The sequence below is a fragment of the Phascolarctos cinereus genome, unplaced genomic scaffold, assembly GCF_003287225.1.
Source record: "Phascolarctos cinereus isolate Bilbo 61053 unplaced genomic scaffold, phaCin_HiC Scaffold_9;HRSCAF=440, whole genome shotgun sequence".
Taxonomy (NCBI): domain Eukaryota; kingdom Metazoa; phylum Chordata; class Mammalia; order Diprotodontia; family Phascolarctidae; genus Phascolarctos; species Phascolarctos cinereus.
In genome coordinates, this window is record NW_027556402.1 from 2365524 (window position 1) to 2384274 (window position 18751).

The 18751-nt window shown below is 43.3% G+C and overlaps 1 protein-coding gene across 6 annotated transcripts in view; it reads left to right on the top strand.

Annotated features, from left to right (window-relative positions):
* Nucleotides 1-18751, top strand: part of SLC7A2 (solute carrier family 7 member 2) — a 67690-nt gene that overhangs the window by 22601 nt on the left and 26338 nt on the right. For 2 of the 6 annotated variants that reach the window (XM_020976748.2, XM_020976751.2), the window contains exon 1: nt 16472-16579. The exons of 1 other annotated variant lie outside the window; for it this stretch is intronic. Coding sequence is in view for 3 of the 5 variants with exons in the window: in XM_020976745.2 (XP_020832404.1) it covers nt 16534-16579 (46 nt within the window). In the remaining 2 variants the exon portion in view is untranslated. Of the gene's footprint in view, nt 1-16347; nt 16580-18751 lie in introns of those variants that run through there. 3 more of the 6 variants (XM_020976745.2, XM_020976746.2, XM_020976747.2) reach the window with 3 other exon arrangements.

Consider the following 18751-nt stretch of genomic DNA (forward strand, 5'->3'; position numbering starts at 1 on the left):
GGTCGTCTTACCTCCGGAGGTGGACACCTGGCTATCCGAAAGAGCCCTCCCCACTTTTGGACAGTTTTCATTTTTAGGAAGCTTTTCTTTAGTCAAGCCTTCGTTGTTTCAGTTATGTCTCTTGGTGTTTTGGGGTTTTCTTAGCAAAGACATTGGCATGGTTTGCCTTTCCTTCTCTAGTTCATTTTACACATGAAGAAACTGAGGCAAGCAGGGTTAAGTGACTTGTCCAGGGTCGTATAGCATCAGAATCCAGATTTGAACTCAGGTCTTCTTGACTCTAGGATGGGTGCTCTATCCACTGCTCCACCTAGCTGCCCTATATCAAGCCTATATCTGCTTAATTATAACTCCCTTCCTCACTCCTCCCTGCCTCTCCCCTCCCTCCTTGCCCTGCTCTCTGGGACCAGACAGGACAAGTTTTATCTCTTTTCCATATGAAGGTCCTTCAGGTAATTAAAGCCAGCTGGTATGTCATGGTGCCCTGAGTCAGCTCTCCTTCAGGTACCCATCCCATTTCCTTCATCTGTTTCCTAAAAGGTAATGCTCAGAAGGGAGCGCTATCCTCCAGATGTGGCCCGATGAAATAGAGGCAGGATTCATTTCCCAGAATGTCTCCCTATGGCCTCATGTTGGACTCGGACTCCATTAAATTCTCCAGACATGGGTTTTTCCCACAGACTGTTGTCCAAGACCTTGAGTTTTTGAACTGAGGTATGAGGCTTTCTGTTAAATCCATCTGACTCAGTTTGCCCCATTATTCTAGCCTGTCAGTATCTTTTTTTGGACCCTGATTTCATCCAGTGTGTTGCCCCTCTTAGCCCTGTCAAGTTAGACAAGCCTTTACCCTAGGGACTGATGAAAATACAGAGCCAATTAGATATACCTTCACATACATCCTACTGATAGCAGCATCTGGTACTTCTTCCCCTAGGTACACGGAAAGAACTTTTCAGAAGAAAAGCTCTAGAGATTTGGTTAAATATTTTCTCTATAGAGGCAGTTTGTCAGCTTTTGATCTCAGCTCTTAAATTATTGAGGACCCCCAAAAGCTAAAACATCTCTTGATATCTATTATAGTGGAAAATAAAACTGAATTTTGAAAATGTAATTCATTTAAAAATAATAACCTCATTACTACACTTTAACCCAAATAACATTTGAAATGAAAACCAAAAAAAAATCAGTGAAAAGAATGGCATTCTTTGCACATTTTTTGCAAGCCTCTGACGTCTGATTTAACATAAACCATTTGGATTCTTAGCTGCATCTGCATTCAGTCTGTTGTGAATATGCTATTTTGGTTGAAGTCTATGAAGACAGTCTGGCTTCCCATGAATATGTCCCAGAAAAGAAGTAGTATTTTTAATGTCTTAGCATTATAGTGAATGTGGTTTTGACCTCACCCCCCCCCAGGGTCTCTAGGACTCTTGGGTCCTCAAACCGTTAGAGAACCTCTGGACTATATATAGCTTTACCCTGATCTTCTAGTTCAGTCTATCTGTCAAAAAGAAAGTAAGATGGCCTTGCGTAATCTGCTTGAGGAAACCAGACTGAGTTTCTTGTTACCACTTCTCTTTCTGCTTGTTCACCAGTCATCCCTTTTGGAACTTGTTCTAGGCTTTTTGCCAAGAGTGAAAATATCTCCATTGTAGAGATGAGGAAACTGAGGCTCAGAGAAACTTAAATCATACCTAGCTGGTAGATAGCGGAAAGCTGAGGAGGTGGCAAGGGGCACACCAGTCTGCAGTTTTCCTGTCTTGCTTGAATGTCAGGCTGGGTACTGTTTCATCCCAGTTTAGTGTGCCTGTCTCACAGCAAGACTATTTCTTGGCAGAGCCCCATCTGCATCGGACTGGGTGTGCTGGGGCATTAGAATACATTCCTCCTCGCAGCCCTTCGCTTCCAGCTTGTCTACGTATGGGAGACAAAGAGAGCTCCAGGGTCCTCTTGTGGGGGTTCATGTGGTTCCCATAAGTAACCATCAGCTGTAAAGGAGAAAGGTGTTTGTAGTCACTGGGTCCCAGGTTATCCTCCTTCTAGAAGCGCCATCTTGTTAGGACTTTGAGTCTTCTGGGGTTTTCTATGGGAAAGGCTGATGTGGCCTCTACCCTAAGCATGCTCTCAGGGCCTCCTCAAGGCCCTGAAGCTCTGCCAATGGGACCACTTGCCAACATGCAAAGACGTCATGAATGGGCCCCAAATGGATTCTGGGTCTCCTGTCCAAGGGCCAGCCTGGCTAAGTGTCAAAGTCATGACAAAGAGTTTGGCCCTCAGGGGCTAAGTTACTTTGGCCACACCTTGTCATGGGCACAGTGTAGTCCATACTAAATAACCAGCTACTCACTAAAGAATTGACCAGTTAATCAGCAGGTGGCTATTAAGTGCCTCCTATGTGGCAGCCATTGTGCTGGGTGCTGCGGGTGGATAAAGCCCAAAGCAAGAGAGCCCTGTCTTCATCTGACTGTCTCTTTTGTTGTTATTGGCTTGTTTCAGTCCTGTCTGACTCTCTGCGACCCCATTTGGGTTTTTTTTTGGCAGAGATACTGGAGGGGTTTGCCATTCCCTTCTCCAGCTTGTTTTATTGATGAGGAAACTGAGGCAAAGAGGGTGGAGTGGCTTGCCCAGGGTCACACAGCTAGGGAGTGTCTTGAGGCTGGATTTGAATTCGGGTCTTCTTTACTCCATGGTGGGCACTTTATCCCCTGAAGCACCACTAGCTGCCCATTTTAGTATTCCTGGTTGTCTCCTGCCTCTGAGCCTCCTCCAAAGCCTGGACCCCTCCCTCCTCAGCTTTCTAGGCAAGTTCTTTTCACACATTCTAAAAGCTTTCAAGATTTCCTCATCATCATCAAGGAAAACTGCCCTGAGACCCTAGAACCAGAGGGTAAAATAGCCATAGAAAGAATCCACAGATCACCTCCTAAAAGATATACCAAATTGAAAATGCCAAGAAGCATAGTAGCCAAGATTTCCTTCTCCAGGAGCCCTCCCCAGGCTGAGGGAGCAGGGCTGGCTATGGTATCTGACCCTGCCCCAGGGGAGGAGCACAGGGCAAGCCTAATATGAGCCTGCAGGGCCTGAGGGCAGCTCCTGGTTTGTGTGGAGTCCTTGGGACAGTCACCTAACTTGAAAGAGCCTCAGTTTCCTCATCTGTCAAAAGGGAGCTAATCCCCCATGGCTACTTCCCTGAGCTCTTGCCAAGTGCCCAAGAAATGGGTTGTACTTTGTGACTGTGTGGTTCACATTTTATCTATAATCTCTCTTCACAACTATCCTCATTCTCTGGACTCTAGGTTAGAAACGCTTCTCCAGGTGGTGCTCCTGGGTGGACGTGGGTAGAATCTCATCTGAGGAAGATGTTCAGTGGGCCAGGAAGCATTTGTGGGCGCTTTTTGACTCTGCTCTGCCCTGCCTAGAATGGAGGCCATGTCTCTTGACAGGCCTGTTTGGGAGGCTGCCATGAGCCATTCTTGACCTGTCAATGTTCACCATAGTGAGTAGTCTCCCATGTAGCCTTCCTCTCCTTGCCTAAGACATCCCTTTCAGTAGCTGTGCGCAAGCAGAGGGGGAGTTATCTGTGGGCAGCTGTGTGTTCTCATGGTGGGTCTGTGTTTTAAGATTTGACAGGGCTGCCTTCACTTCCGGACATCCTGGAAGCCTGTTTTTTCCCCTACTGTTTCATAGTTGCTAACTTGAAATCCTGGCTGGTGAGGTGGCTGGTGGGTGTGGGCTTCAGTGGAAGCAGTCTAACTGCTAAATCATACATGGGAAAACAATGCTGGTTTTAAAATTTCCTCAAGAGGCACATGCATGAATCCTTAGCTCTGACACAGATAGCCACCCTTTAAGGTGAAGAAGGGGTCTTGAGGTAGCACTAGGATGAATTGTCTCAGGCTTTCTTATGACCAATGAATAATGTCTTGTGGGAATTCACTTGATTCGACAGAAATTCCTCTTAAAACTGTCCTGGTTTCCAAGAGTGAGTGGCTTTCTGGTGGTACGTGTCCAGATTCTGAAACAAACCCCATGTTAGGAGGCCTCTAGTGCCGCTCTCCAAACGGTCCTAGTTCAGGGAATGCCAAGTCCCCTTCCTCACCTCCTTCCAGCTCAGAGCTGACAGTGCCCTTAGGAGCTGGGAGTCCAGTGTCCTCCTTTTCTACAGCAGGAACCTAACACTCCAAGGGAGCCCCAGAGCTGGTGAGTGTCAAAGGTTCTGGGCTCAGCCCCAGGTGGGCTGGAGAAATCAGCTGTGCTGGGCAAGGACCCAAAGTGAATGGGCTAGAATGCAGCTAGGGAAGGTAATTCCTCCAAAACCCAAAGAGAGAGTTCAGTAGGGTACCCAGCCTTCTTGCCTGACAGTCAGAGTCTGATTTTTTATTCCTCCATTGTCTTTTTAGGGCTAGAAGGGCCCTTTTAAGATGGTTAAGCCCCAATGCCTAACATTTCTATGGGGGCTTGGGAGTGGATGCAATTCTACTCTGGTACATGAATTAAGTGCCAGTTGTATACAGATCCCTGTATACAGACTGAGAGGTGGACAGCGATTGAAGGATCCAACATCTAACTTCCTCAAGGAGTGCTGGGGAGGAACAGGGTGACTGTTGACTGTGCTGAGCTCTGTCCTTGGTCCTGGGGTGGGCATGGGGGTTGTTACAGAGATGTCTTTGCCTACAGAGAACTTGTCATCTCAGTGGAAGAATTCCAGCATATGCCCACCAAGAACACTGGTGGCTCGCACTTGGTTGGGAGGAGGGGAGGGTGATTAGTCTTTTGCTTTAAATGACAACAAAAAATGCCTTGAACTCCTCAAAGTTTGAAATATTAACTGAAGCCTTCATTCTAAGAAATGAAAATTCAAGGGCTTTAGTCTAGTCTCATTTGTATTCATCGCTGAGGTCACTGAGCTGGAAGGGACCTTATGGACACGATGTTGGGAGACCTAGGTTTAAATCCTTCTTCAGACACTGACTAGCTCTGGGGCCCTGGGTAAGTCATTTACATGTGCCTCAGTTTCTTCATCTGTAAAAGCAAGATGGTAATAGCCCCTCCCTCACATGGTTGTTAGGACCAAGTGAACTGATGTAACTCGGGCTTTGCAAACCTTAAAATGTTAGGTAAGTGGCAGCTATTAGTATTACAGATGGAGAACCTGAGATCAAGAAAGCAGAAGATGTGTACACAGTGAGTATTAGATGCAGGATTCAAACCTGGGTCTTTGTTGCCTCCCGCTTGAGTGTGTGAAGGTCCAGTGCTGTGTAAGATGCCGAAATGATTGTGCAGCGGTCACTGCGCCTTTTGTTCTGCCCTGAGAATCAAACCATAAACCCTGGCTTGAACCCGAGCCTTCCGGCAGCCAAGGGAGGCAGTGCATGCATGTGTGTGTGTGTGTGCATGTGTGTAGATGCAGATGTCTTCCCCAAAGTCCAGCGCACTGGACTATGCTGGCTTTGACTCATGACCCACTTGGAAATTCACCATGGAGAGTGACCGGAGTGGGAACCTGGGCTTTGGTTCATAAAATATTCCCAGTGTGTGGCGCTAAAAGTTGGAGAGTGCAAACAGCAATCTGAGGGACTCACGTCTCCAATACAGAAATATTCTCTGGTGGAGGAAATTGAGGGGTGGGGCAAGCTGAGCACATAGTGGTTTTTTTTTTACTGAAGAAACTATTACTATGAGTATTATCCCCATTTCACAAAGAAGGAAACTCAGGCTCAGAGATGTTAAATGACTACTTTTCCACTGTCCCAGCTAGTACATGTCCAAGGTAGAACTTGAACCCAGGTTTTTCCAGACTCCCCAGCCTAGAGCCCTTCCCACAGTCCTGTGCTTTAGGGTCACAAAGAGGGCGTGGCTTGGCATTGTAGAAATGCCACTGATCTTGGAAATACTATCCCTCCCTTTGAGGCTGCCCTATGTGACTCCAGAGTGTTTCAGAGTTTTCTCCTGGGTGGCTGTATCTGGATTTAGGCTTCTTTGAGCTGTTAGAAGGTGGAACAGCCTCCTATTTCTCTTTTCTGGGCTTTTAAAGGCCCATTCCAGTCCTAGGCCTCCCACTCCCCACTAAAAAGAAGCAGGACCTGCTTCACTTTCCACCATCATTTGTTTTGAAAACCAATGGCGGGGCCCACGTTTGCAGCCTCTGTCCAAGCTGCCTTGGCCCACGGGGCTGCTCAGAGCCCACCCTGGGGGCCGCTCTTCCGGAACCCTTCCCCAGCTGCTCCCGCCTGTTCTGCTGCCCTCCCCACCTTCCCCTCAGTATTTCTCTTGTACATGTTCCTGTCTCTTGGGACGTGTGCCTGCTGTCTCTCCCAATGGCATGCAAGCTTGGTGGGTGGTTGAATGGACGTTAATGGGCATCTTTGGGCCTCTTGGCTTTCCCCTGTGTGCATGCTTAGGATGGGTTCTAGAGCTAGGCCACCCCACAGCATTTCAAGACTTGAAATAGTCAACACAATACCACAGGCCAATGGAGGTCATTCATCCCAGTACCTGCCAATTAGACTCCATGTGGGACCTCCTTCATGACTGTGGTGAGCAACCATTCAGTGTCATCTTAAGTCTGGTCTGACACTAATAGCTAGTCATTGTGGTGGTTCAGTCATTTTTCAGTCATGCCTGACTCTTCATGGCCCCATTTGGGGTTTTCTTGGCAGAGATGCTAGAGTGGTTTGCCATTTCCTTCACCAGCCCATTTTACAGATGAGAAAACTGAGGCAATCAGGATGAAGTGACTTGGCCAGGGTCACACAGATAGTCAGTGTCTGAGGTCTGATTTGAACTCGGGAAGATTAGTCTTCCTGACTCCAGGCCAGACACTTTATCTACTGTGCCATCTAGTTGCTCAGTTATTGGACAAAATTAATGCTTGTTTTGTCTTTTGAGGACTCTTGTAAGATTGTAACCGATGCTAGACAGATAACTTTTTGGAGGTGAACGTTTTTTATTAATTTATTTTGCCTTATCAACAATCACTTCCATACGCTTTTGAGTTTTAAATTTTTCTCCCCCTCCCTCCCCCTCCCCAAGATGGTGCGCAATCTACATATACATTCCTATTAAACATGTTTTCACATTAGTGATGTTGTAAGGAAGAATTAGAACCAATAGGAGGAACCACCAGAAAGAGGAAACAAAACAACAGAAGAAAAAAACATAGCAAATAATATGCTTCGATCTGCATTCAAACTCCATAGTTCTTTCTTTGGATGTGGATAGCATTTTCCATCATGAGGCCTTTGGAGATGTCTTAGATCCTTGTATTCCTGAGAAGGACTAAGTCTATCAACGTTAGTCATCGCGCAACATGGCTGTTATTGTATACAACATTCTCCTGGTTCTGCTCATTTCACTCAGCATCAGTCCATACAAGTCATTGTTGGTTTTTCTGAAGTCAGCCTGGTCATCATTTCTTATAGCACAATAGTATTCCATCACAATCATATACCACAACTTGCTCAGCCATTCCCCAATTAATGGGCATCCTCTCAATTTCTAATTCTTTGCCACCACAAAGGGAGATGCTATAAATATTTTTGTACATGTGGGTCCTTTTCCCATTTGTATGATCTGTTTGGGATACAGCCCTAGAGGTGGCATTGCTGGGTCAAAGGGTATGCACATTTTTATAGCCCTTTGGGCATAGCTCCAAATTACTCTCCAAAATGATTGGATCATTTCACAACTCCACCAATAATGCATTAGTGTTCCAATTTTCCCACATCTTCTCCAACATTTATCATTTTCCTGTTTTGTCATGTGAGCCAATCTGATAGGTGTGATGTGGTACCTCAGAGTTGTTTTTTTTTAAATTTATTAGTTTATTTTGATTTATCAATAATCACTTCTATATGCTTTTGAGTTTAAAATTTTTCTCCCCCTTCCTCCCCACCACCCTCCCCAAAACAGCACACAATCTGATATAGGCTATACATTTATATTCCTGTTAAACATTTTCACATTAGTGAAGTTGTAAGCAAAAATTAAAACCAATAGGAGGAACCATAAGAAAGAGGAAACAAAACTCAACAGAAGAGAAAAAAATGATAGCAATTCAACTTCCATAGTTCTTTCTTTGGATGAGGATAGCATTTTCCATCACAAAGCCTCTGGAGATGTCTTAGATCCTTGTAATGCTGAGAAGGGTTAACTTTATCAATATTAGTCATCTCACAACATGGCTGTTATTGTGTAGAAAGTTCTCTTGGTCCTGCTCACTTCACTCAGCATCAGACCGTACAAGTCTTTCCAGGTTTTTCTGAAGTCAACCTGTTCATCATTTCTTAGAGCACAGTAGTATTTCATTACATTCATATACCACAACTTGCTCAGCCATTCCCCAATTGATGGGCATCCTCTCAATTTCCAATTCTTTGCCACCACAAAAAGAGCTGGTATGTATATTTTTGTACATGTGGGTCCTTTTCCCATTTGTTTGATCTCTTTGGGATATAGCCCTAGAAGTGCTATTGCTGGGTCAAAGGGTATGCACATTTTTATAGCCCTTTGGGCATAGCTCCAAATTGCTCTCCAAAATGATTGGATCATTTCACAACTCCATCAACAATGCATTAATATTCCAATTTTCCCACATCTTCTCCAACATTTCTCATTTTCCTGTTTTGTCATGTTGGCCAATCTGATAGGTGTGATGTGGTACCTCAGAGTTGTTTTGATTTACATTTCTCTAATCAATAATGATTTAGAGCATTTTTTCATATGACTATAGATGGCTTTAATTTCTTCATCTGAGAACTGTCTGTTCTTATCCTTTGACCATTTATCAATAGGGGAATGGCTTGTGTTCTATAAATTTTTTAAATTCTCTATATATTTTAGAAATGAGGCCTTTATCAGAGACACTGGTTGTAAAAATTCTTTCCCAATTTTCTACTTTCCTTCTAATCTTGGTTGCATTGGCTTTGTTTGTGCAAAACCTTTTCAATTTAATGTAATCAAAATTATCCATTTTGCATTTCATAATGTTCTTTATGTCTTGTTTGGTCGTGAATTCTTCTGTTCTCCATAAATCTGATAGGTAAACTATTCCTTGCTTTCTCAGTTTGCTTATAGTATCAGCCTTTATTTCTAAATCATGAACCCATTTTGACTTTATTTTGGCATATGGTGTGAGATTTGGTCTATGCCTCATTTCTCAAACATAGAGAACTAAGTCAAATTTATAAAAATGAGAGCCATCTCCCAATTGATGAATGATCAAAATTTTTCTTGAACTTTTTTTTTGTCTATATTTTCTGTCACAACATGCTCTTTTCCAGTTTTCCCAGCAGTTTTGGTCAAATTGTGAGTTTTTATCCCAGAAGCTGGGGTCTTTGGGTTTATCAAACAGTAGATTACTGTAGTCATTGACTGCTGCGTCTTACATACCTAACCTATTCCACTGATCCACTACTCTATTTTTTAGCTAGTACCAAGCAGTTTTGATGATTGCTGCTTTATAATACAATTTAAGATCTGGTACAGCTAGGCCACCTTCCCCTGCATTTCTTTTCATTAGTTCCCTCGATATTCTGGACTTTTTGTTATTCCAAATGAATCTTCTTATTATTTTTTCTAGCTCTATAAAATAATTTTTTGGTAGTTTGATTGGTATGGCACTGAATAAATTAGCTTAGGTAGAATTGTCATTTTTATTATATTAGCTCGACCTACCCATGAGCAACTGATGTTTTTCCAATTATTTAGATCTGACTTTATTTGTGTGAAAAGTGTTTTGTAATTGTATTCATATAATTCCTGGGTTTGTTTCTGTAGGTAGACTCCTAAATATTTTATAAAGTCTATAGTAACTTTAAATGGAATTTCTCTTTCTATCTCTTGCTGTTGGGCTTTGTTGGTAATATATAGAAATGCCGATGATTTATGTGGGTTTATTTTATAGCCTGCAACTTTGCTAAAGTTGTTTATCATTTCAAGTAGTTTTTTTTAAATTGATTCTCTAGGATTCTCTAAGTATATTGTCATGTAATCTGCAAAGAGTGATAGCTTTGTTTCTTCTTTGCCTATTCTTACACCTTCAATTTCTTTTTCTTCTCTTATTGCTAAAGCTGACATTTCCAGTACGATATTGAACAGTGGTGATAATGGACATTCTTGTTTCACCCCCGATCTTATTGGAAATGCTTCTAGCTTGTCTCCATTACATATGATGCTTGCTGAAGGTTTTAGGTGGATGCTACTTATTATTTTAAGGAAGACTCCATTTATTTATTCCTGTGCTCTCTAGTGTTTTTAATAGGAATGGGTGTTATATTTTGTCAAGAGCTTTTTCTGCATCTATGGAAATGATCATGTGGTTTCTGTTAGTTTTGTTGTTGATATGATCAATTATGCTGATAGTTTTCCTAATACTGAACCATCCCTGCGTTCCTGATATAAATCCTACCTCGTCATACTGTGGAGGTGAACTTTCAAGGCTGCATTTTATTCCACCAAAATTAATGGTTTAAAAAATAGTTCACAGGAAAAATTGGGACACTAAAGCATTGTTTTTGGAGTTGTGAACTGGTCCAACCATTCTGGAGAACAATTTGGAACTATGCCTAAAGGGCTATAAAACTGTGTATGTCTTTTGACCCAGCCATACCACTACTAGGTCTGTATCCCAAAGAGGTATAAAAGGCAGGGGCTGGGGGGAAGAGAACCTATAAGGGTATTTATGGCAGCTTTTTTTGTGATGGCTAAGAATTGGAAATTGAGGGGATGCCTATCAATTGGGAAATGGCTGAACAAGTTATGGCATGTGATCGTGATGAAATACTAACGTGCTATAATAAATGACAAGGAGAGTGGTTTCAGAAAAACCTGTAAAGACTTAGATAAACTGATGCAGAGTGAAGTAAGCAGAACCAGGAGAACACTGTAAATAGTAACAGCAATATTATGTGATAAACAGCTGTGAATGGCTTGGCTGTTCTGAGCAAGACGATGATCCAAGACAGTCCCAAAGACTCATGATAAAAAATGCAATCCATCTCCAGAGAAAGAACTGGTGGAGTCGGAATACAAACCAAAGCACATACTTTTTTACTTCCTTCAATTTTCTTCCACATAATGACTAATATGGAAATATATTTTACATGATTTCACATGTGTAACCTATATCAGATTGCTTACTGTCTCAGGGTGGGGAAGGAGAAAGAGGGAAGAAGAGAATTTGGAACTCAAAATTTAAAAAAAAAATGTTAACAATTGTTTTTACAGGTAATTGGAATAATGCAACATAAAAATTAAAGGTGTGTGGGACCAAGAAAAATAAAACAAAAATAGTTCACAGAGAGGCAGTAAAGCCGTGGAATGTAACATATGAACGCCTTCCCTCTTCCTTCTCATATCCTTCAGCAGCAGTGCTCTTGGTGCCTAGGTAGGTCATTCTCACGAAGATTTTGTAAGGATAGGAAATTGGCAATGTGAGTTGTTAGTTCCTGAAGATCTCTTGACTTTTAGGAGATGCTAATCATGTCTTTGATTTTCCCCCTTTCTGGTTAGTTTCTTTCCCCTCTTTTATATAGCTTGAGAATTGACCAAGCAAGCAAATAATCATTTATTATTGACACTTCCCCCCTGCCCCCGCACATCTGGATGTCACATATTGACATCATAAACCCTCCTACATCATAGACATTCCTCAGGCCCAAACCTACTTTCTTGATTCATGGTCTAGTCCCTCTGCTTTTCTTTTCTTCTTTGTCTTCTGGTACCATTTCAATTCTTTATGAAGTACACAATCCACTATCACTGAAAAAATGAAAAAAAACAAATGACCTGTACCATTTTTCTACCATTTGTCTTCCTTCCGGCTGGGAGCACCTGGTTTGGTTGGGTCTCGGGCCAAATTTTCTGGAATCTCTTGTCCCTATGCCTTTGGATCCTTTGTGGCCCATTATCACTCACAGTATCATAGATTTAGAGCTAGAAAAGAACCTTCAAGGCTATTTCCATTATTTTATAGATGGTGAAACTGAGGCTGAGCAGTGACCTGTCCAAGGTCTTGCAGGTAATAAGTGGCAGGGTAAGGTTCCAAACCTACCACATTCTGCCACACAATTCTGCTCCCATTCTCCTCCTCCTCCATAAGGTTTTATAATGAGTTCACATTCTAAACTGACTGCCCCATCTCTGCTTATCAAGGAAATGAATGATTGCTGGGTAGGGCTCTTTTGCCCTCTTCACTGGGGCCTTTGCTTCATGGTAGTAGGTCAGCTTCCACGGAGAATGCTGTTGGTCTGTCTTCATGTCTGTTCTTCTGTCCATTTTCCATTTGTCATTGTCAATAGATTAGCTGGCACTTGTAGAACAGCATGTTTTAGTGCTTATTCTCCTAATTTGTATCGACATTGATCATTTCCTGTCTGTTCAGATACAATTGAGTTCATTTATTATGTTTCCAGCTTGCTGGTAAGTCTCTTGAAGAAACCAGCCATGATGTAGTTGTGAGATTTCTGTGTAGTCCACAATAAGACTTTGGCTTTTCTTTCAAACTAATTTTTGGCCATCTCCTCCCATTCAGAACATTAAAGTAGCTGCCAATTGAATTAACAGGGCTGTCCTCTGAATTTCTCTAGCTTCCTCACCTTCTACGTGTAGCTGAGGCTGGCACAAGACACTATAGTTATTTTCGTGGCGTTGCTTTGGTAAACACTTATCAGGAACCCTGCGTGAGGAATGACCATGGCGCCCATGAATGGTGTTTCTAGTTGTCTTTGGATGGATGACTGAGCCGTTTCCTATGAAGCAATCGCCTCAAGACTGATCTGATTTGCATTGACGCATTTCTTCTGTTGTACATGTTTAATTTGTCCTGTTGTCTTTCTGTGGATTATCTTTGCAAATATCTTTCTCCAGAGGAAAGTCTTTACTTGTTGGGGGTTTGGAAATGAGACAAGAGAGCCAGGAAAAAGCATGACTAACAGGATAATGTAGTGAACAAGCAAAAAGTCCTGGGTTCAAAGTCCAGCTCTGCCATTTGATTCCCCATGGGACCTTGTATAAGATACTTTCCTTTTCTGGGGGGACTCAGTTGCCTCATTTGAAAAATGAAAGAAATTGGACTAGAAAATGTACACTTTTCCTTCTGACCTTGTGGTGCAGACAATGTTGGATTCAAAGTCAGAAGCCTTGGCAGCTTTGGACCCCAGCTCTACCACTATGAGATCTTGGGCAAATTACCTCATGACCCAGTGCCTCAGTTTCCTCATCTTAAAGTAAGAGTTTGGACTAGAAGGTCTCGAAGTTCCCATCCAGCTGTAAAATTTCCCATGTCTCCAAAGCCAAGAAAGAGAGAGGTTTGTTCAGGCTAGTAATGAGGATGGAGTATTCCCCTCAACTCCAGTAGTTTAATTTGATAATGGATTATTTGCCTTTCAATTGACCGCTGTAGATATTTGCATCCATGAATTATGATTGGCTGGGTTAGTGGGATGTGTTCAGAAGTATGAGGCAACCTTCTTTCAGAAAATGATGAAACCTTGTTTTTGCTGCTCTGGTACAAGGACCTTCCCTGCAGTGGGGTTTTGTTGAAAACCCTCCCCCCACCCCCAATGAAAATCTCTTAAACAAACTTCCTGTGTGTTGACATAAGATAAATGAAATAAGGAAGATAAACAGTGCACAGTGGGAAGGGGGAGGGCCACGGGGTTTGCACAAGCTTGTGAGGGTCACCTACTTTTCATAATTGTGCTCATGCCTTGGCTTAGTGGTACAACTTTAGACTTTAAGAGAGGAACCATAGGGTACAGGACAATTGGCTGGCTATGGAGTGATGAAGATCTGGGTTCAGGTCCTGCCTCTGGCAACAGTAACTGCACCACCATGGGCAAGTCATTTCTCAGTGCCCCAAGCAACTTTCTCTAAAGCTATGATATGGGGCAGGGACTTAGGGCAGGGAGTGAGTACCCCCTCACAGTGGGCTCCCTAAGGGTGCCTAGAGCTGCAGCCTCCAGGGAATGACTCCCTCATTTCTTAAACTTAAGCTGGACAGAAATTCTAATATTTTAAAGCACCACAATGGGGAGGATCATCAATCTGTGGGCTTTATTACCCTGTCCAGTTACGAGACACCAACTCCATGCCAGGCACCATGTTGGGTGCTGGGGATGTGGGTAAAAGAAAACGCTTCCATCCTCAAGAGTTTATAACTTCTTGGAGGTTATAACATGTAAACAGATCAATATGTGACATCCAGATGTGTTTAACATGTACGTAATTGTGTGTATATTTGTGGAGGGGGTTTCTGATGACTCTAAAAGTGAAGGAAAGATGTGCGGGCAGGAAGAGAAAAATCCCAATTTTCTAACCTCTCTCCTGATGGTGAGGGAAGACTGCATTCATTTAGTTCTTGCTTCAGCTTGCAGTCCCACCCCTCGGTGCAAAGATTTCAGAGATTTGAGATCCACCCGTGGATGTCAGTGAGCAGAGCCCTCGGTATAGGACCCAGCTGACACAGGGCTCGGATGCACCTGGGACGTGGAGGGTTTAGTGCTATTGGCATACCAGGACCACCGACAAGCTTGGTTATCTGTTTTGAGTCGGCAAGTGATGGGGAGGGGGGGAAATGTTGAGACCCACCAAGAGGTAAGCTAAGCCCAGGCGGGAGATGAGGGCCTCCCTCTGCAAAGAACATGGCGTGGGTGCAGAGACAAACAGTCCTCCATTCTTCTAGCTAGCGCAGCGGTTCTCCCCTGCGGCCCATGGCGTGTGACTACAGACCCTCAGAGCCAGAAGGGGATGACCTCTGGGGCAACCACATTGGGTAACAGAGAAGGAGAATGAGGCTCGCAGAAGGGAAGCAATGTTATCCAGCCTGCTAACCCACCCATCCTTGATTACAACCTCGAATTACTCCATGACTCTATGGGCCAGCCACCATGCATACAGAGACAAAGTGGAAACAGTCCCTTCCCTCAAGGAATCTACATGCTGTCTTGGGAAACACGCCCATGTAATTGTGTACAAAATATGCTCCAAAGTGAATACAAAATAATTTCCAAGGGGAGGAGCTCCTGGGTAAGGAGTGAGGTGGGGAGAGGCATTATGGAGGAGGGGGCTTATGAGATGAACTTTAAAGAAATGGGGGGGCGGGTCTTAAGAGGTGGGGGCTAGGAAAGAACACAGCAGCCTGGCGGACTGTCAGGGCAAAGGCCCAGGGAGAGAGAGCGTGATGGCTGATGGACAGTTTGGTGGACTGAGTGTGATGTAAAGGAGAGAAGTAATATAATATGACTGGAAAGTAGCCTGGGGCTGGGCTGGAAGAGACTCCAAAGCTCCAGAGGATGTGCTATTTGATCCAGAGGCACTAGGGAGCTAATGGAGTTTATGGAGTAGGGGAGGAGACTCAGACTTGTGCTTGAGGAAAATCTCTTGGCTGTAGCATGAGGAGGATGCAGGAGCAACCAACCACCCAGGAGGCTATTTGCCTTAGTCTGGAGAAAGGTGACAAATATTGCCTGCCCCAGAAGAGTGGCAAGGAGATCCCTTCGAGAGGGTTGTGGAGTCCATATCCAGAAGCTTTAGCTGCTGCTTGGCTGTGTGGGTAAGGGAGAGGCGAGGGAGGAATGGAGAGTGACCTGCCTCAAGGCCTGGGTAACTGGAAGGATGTGACATCTGGACGAGCGGTGGGTTTGGTTTGTTTGTGAAATGTCCACTCAAAATGTCCAGGAGACATCGGTGATTGGGAACTGGAGCTCGGGAGAGGGAGACCAGGAGGGATAGAAAGACCTAGGAAAATGGAGCTCACCGAAGCTGCTGGGGTCAGTGGGACATTACTGGGAGAGAAGAGTTGGGATCCCAGAACAGAGCCTCAGAGTACGCCCACACGCAGTGAACGTAGAAGGAAGGACACTAAGAAAGAGCAGTCAAACAAATTGGTGGAGAAGCAATAACGTAGTTGTCATGAAAACTCAAGAGAAAAGAGGATCGAGGCCATGGCAAATCCTACAGAGGTTTCCAGAGGGATGAGGACTGAGGGAGGGGGCCGAGAGGGGGAGGGGAAGAAAAAACAGACTGAGAATTGAGCAACTGAGAGATGGTTGGGAGAGAGAGGGAGGAGAGGGAAAGGAGAGGAGACGGAAAGGGGAGAGAGAGGGACAGGAAAGGGAGAAGAGAGGAAAGAAGAGAGGGGGGAGGAGAGAGGAAAGAAGAGAAAGGAGAGAGAGAAGAAAGGGAGGGGAGAGGAGAAGGAAGGGAGGGGAGAGGAAAGAAGAGAAAAGAGGAGAGAGACAGAAGAAAGGGAGAGGAGAGGGAGGGGAGAGGAGAGGGAGGGGAGAGGAAAGAAGAGAATAGAGAGAGAAGAAAGGGGGAGGATAAGGAGGAGAGGAGAGGAGCGGAGAGGTAGAGGAGAGGAAGCGCCCTCAAGCCCATACCTACGAGCCCATGCCCACCCACACACTGGTCTGGGGAGGGGTGAGGTCACTTACGCACAACCATACAAATTAACAGAAAGCAAACACAGGTTTGCGTTTGCCCTACATCCCTGTCCCTACCTCGGGCTGCTGCTTCTTTGCTGTGGTCCTCATGGGTGCAGTCCTGCTTCTGCTGATCTCTCCGTCACTTCATGCAGGTCTCTCCCCATTTTTCTGTCTTAGTGTTTTTAATGGCATTTACAACATTATTCCATTACTTTACTACATGATAATACATTCAGCTATTCTCCAATAATTGGACATAGAGGTTGTTTCCAGGTGTTAGTGGGTGGTTGTTTGTTTTTTCTTTTACAAATACATTATGACTGAGTATTTTGTATGGCTGTGAAGATTTATCTACTGATAATTCCATTTTGCATTGTTTTAATGTAAAGTCCTGTGTGGTTATCCCTTGATCAAAAGGTACAATCAGTTTTGTGACTTCTATTGTATGTTGTTGGATTGATTTCTAAGTTATCTGCATCAGTCTGCGGTTCCACCAATAATGTATTGAGCAGCCATTTTCCTTGCTAATGTTAAAATTTCTCAAATTTATTTTGCCTTTTTTTCTGTTGTGCTATGTTGAGATTATCTTGGTTTGCATTTCTCTACTTATTAGGAAATTTGAGTGTCTTTTTACACAGTAACAAATTTTGTTTTCTCCAAAAATTCTCTTACTTGTGTTCTTTGACCACTGAGAAGTGTTCATCTGATGGTTATCTGTTCATTAGCTTTAGCTGACATATTTGCTACCACTAATTTTTCCTTAAGGAAAATGAGGATTTGCCTCTCATTTTAGAGAGGTTATGTGTCTTATCACACGGTGTCATTTTTTTTTGTCTACGTACAGTCAAATCCATTTATTTTTATCCCTAAATAATGTCTTCTATTTCTTTGAAAACACTCCTCTCTACTTAGGACAAATGTGTTATGCATTTTTCCAGTTTGGGTGTTGGAACATACAGCTCTTTTACTATCTAATTATTGGGCTAGTCTTTCCTTCCTTCTCATAGAAAGGAATAAAATGCCTTTTTTAAAATTATTTTTACTATCTAACCCAAACTTGACCAACTACTCTAAACAAAGTTTCTCTGCCTTGTACTCATAAGTATATATGTTTTCTTTTATTTGGACTTTTTCTTGATCAAAAATGGAAGTTTTTCTTGGAGATTACTTTGTCTCCCTTCATCTACCCTCTTGCTCCATTCAGGTGCTGTGTCTAGGTATATTCAATCTTGAGTCCTCTGTTATTCAAGTCCTGAGAATTCTGGTTGTATGTTACAGCCTGTTTTTGCAGGTTCTGGAAAGTTTTCTTTGACAATTTCTTATTCAGACCGTGTCCTTAATTTTCTGGGAAGTTGGGAGATATCTGTTTCGATTTTTCTCCAGTTTGATTCTTTGTTAAACATTGAATAAGCACCTGCTGAGTGCTGCCAGCATGCTGTGCTGGGCTGTGCCAGGGGGTCCTGCCCCTCAAGGCTTCCTGCTGTGAATGCTGCTTTATGTTCTTTCTTTCTTGGGTGATTTTCAGCATCTCCTTTTCCTCCAGTGCCTTACCTTGGCTGTCATGCTGGTTTCTACCATAGGAAGTCAGTTGTTAATTCTGTTGTTCCTTTTTTATTGGGTTCTCTCTTATTGCTTGTTTCCTTCCATTCTGTTTCAGGTAGCTTTTAATTCTGGGGTTAATCCCAACTTTTTTTTAGCTTTTCTACAAACTCTTCCTTCATTTGATTTTGATATTTTCTGACTAGTCTTGAGACCTTTGGCTGAGATACGGGAATATTTTGCATGGTTGCTTTTGACACCTTAAGTTTTTCATATATTTTAAAAATTGTATTGGCAGCCTTTTTAACTTTAATTCTATTTTGGTTGATTTATTTTCTTTGGTTTTTCAAAGCTGATTTTCTTTTTGACATTATTCTCTCTTGGTGTTTGAAAATTATGAGCAACTTATTTTTCCTTGGCCTTCTCACTCCTCCATCGTGACCAGAAAGCCCAAGAGTTCTCTCTACAGTGTACTCTGCTTACTAGGTCAGGGAAGGATATCCTATATTTGAGGACTTACCTGACTCCCATGGTATCAGTTCCTCCCTTCCCCTCCCCACAACCAACAAGATGTTATTATAGTCATTTCTGTGCTGTTTAGAATGACTCAGTATGGGATTTCCAGGATTAGCCTAGAACCAGAAAAATCCTTGGTTCGCCTTCCGGATTCACCAATTGTGAGCTATTGACTGAGCCTTGGTGTCTGCTAACCTGCTGTGTTATGGGAGGCAGGATCTGCTGTGTGGGCTTGAATACAATCTCTTGGTTTGGCCATGTGACTTCCA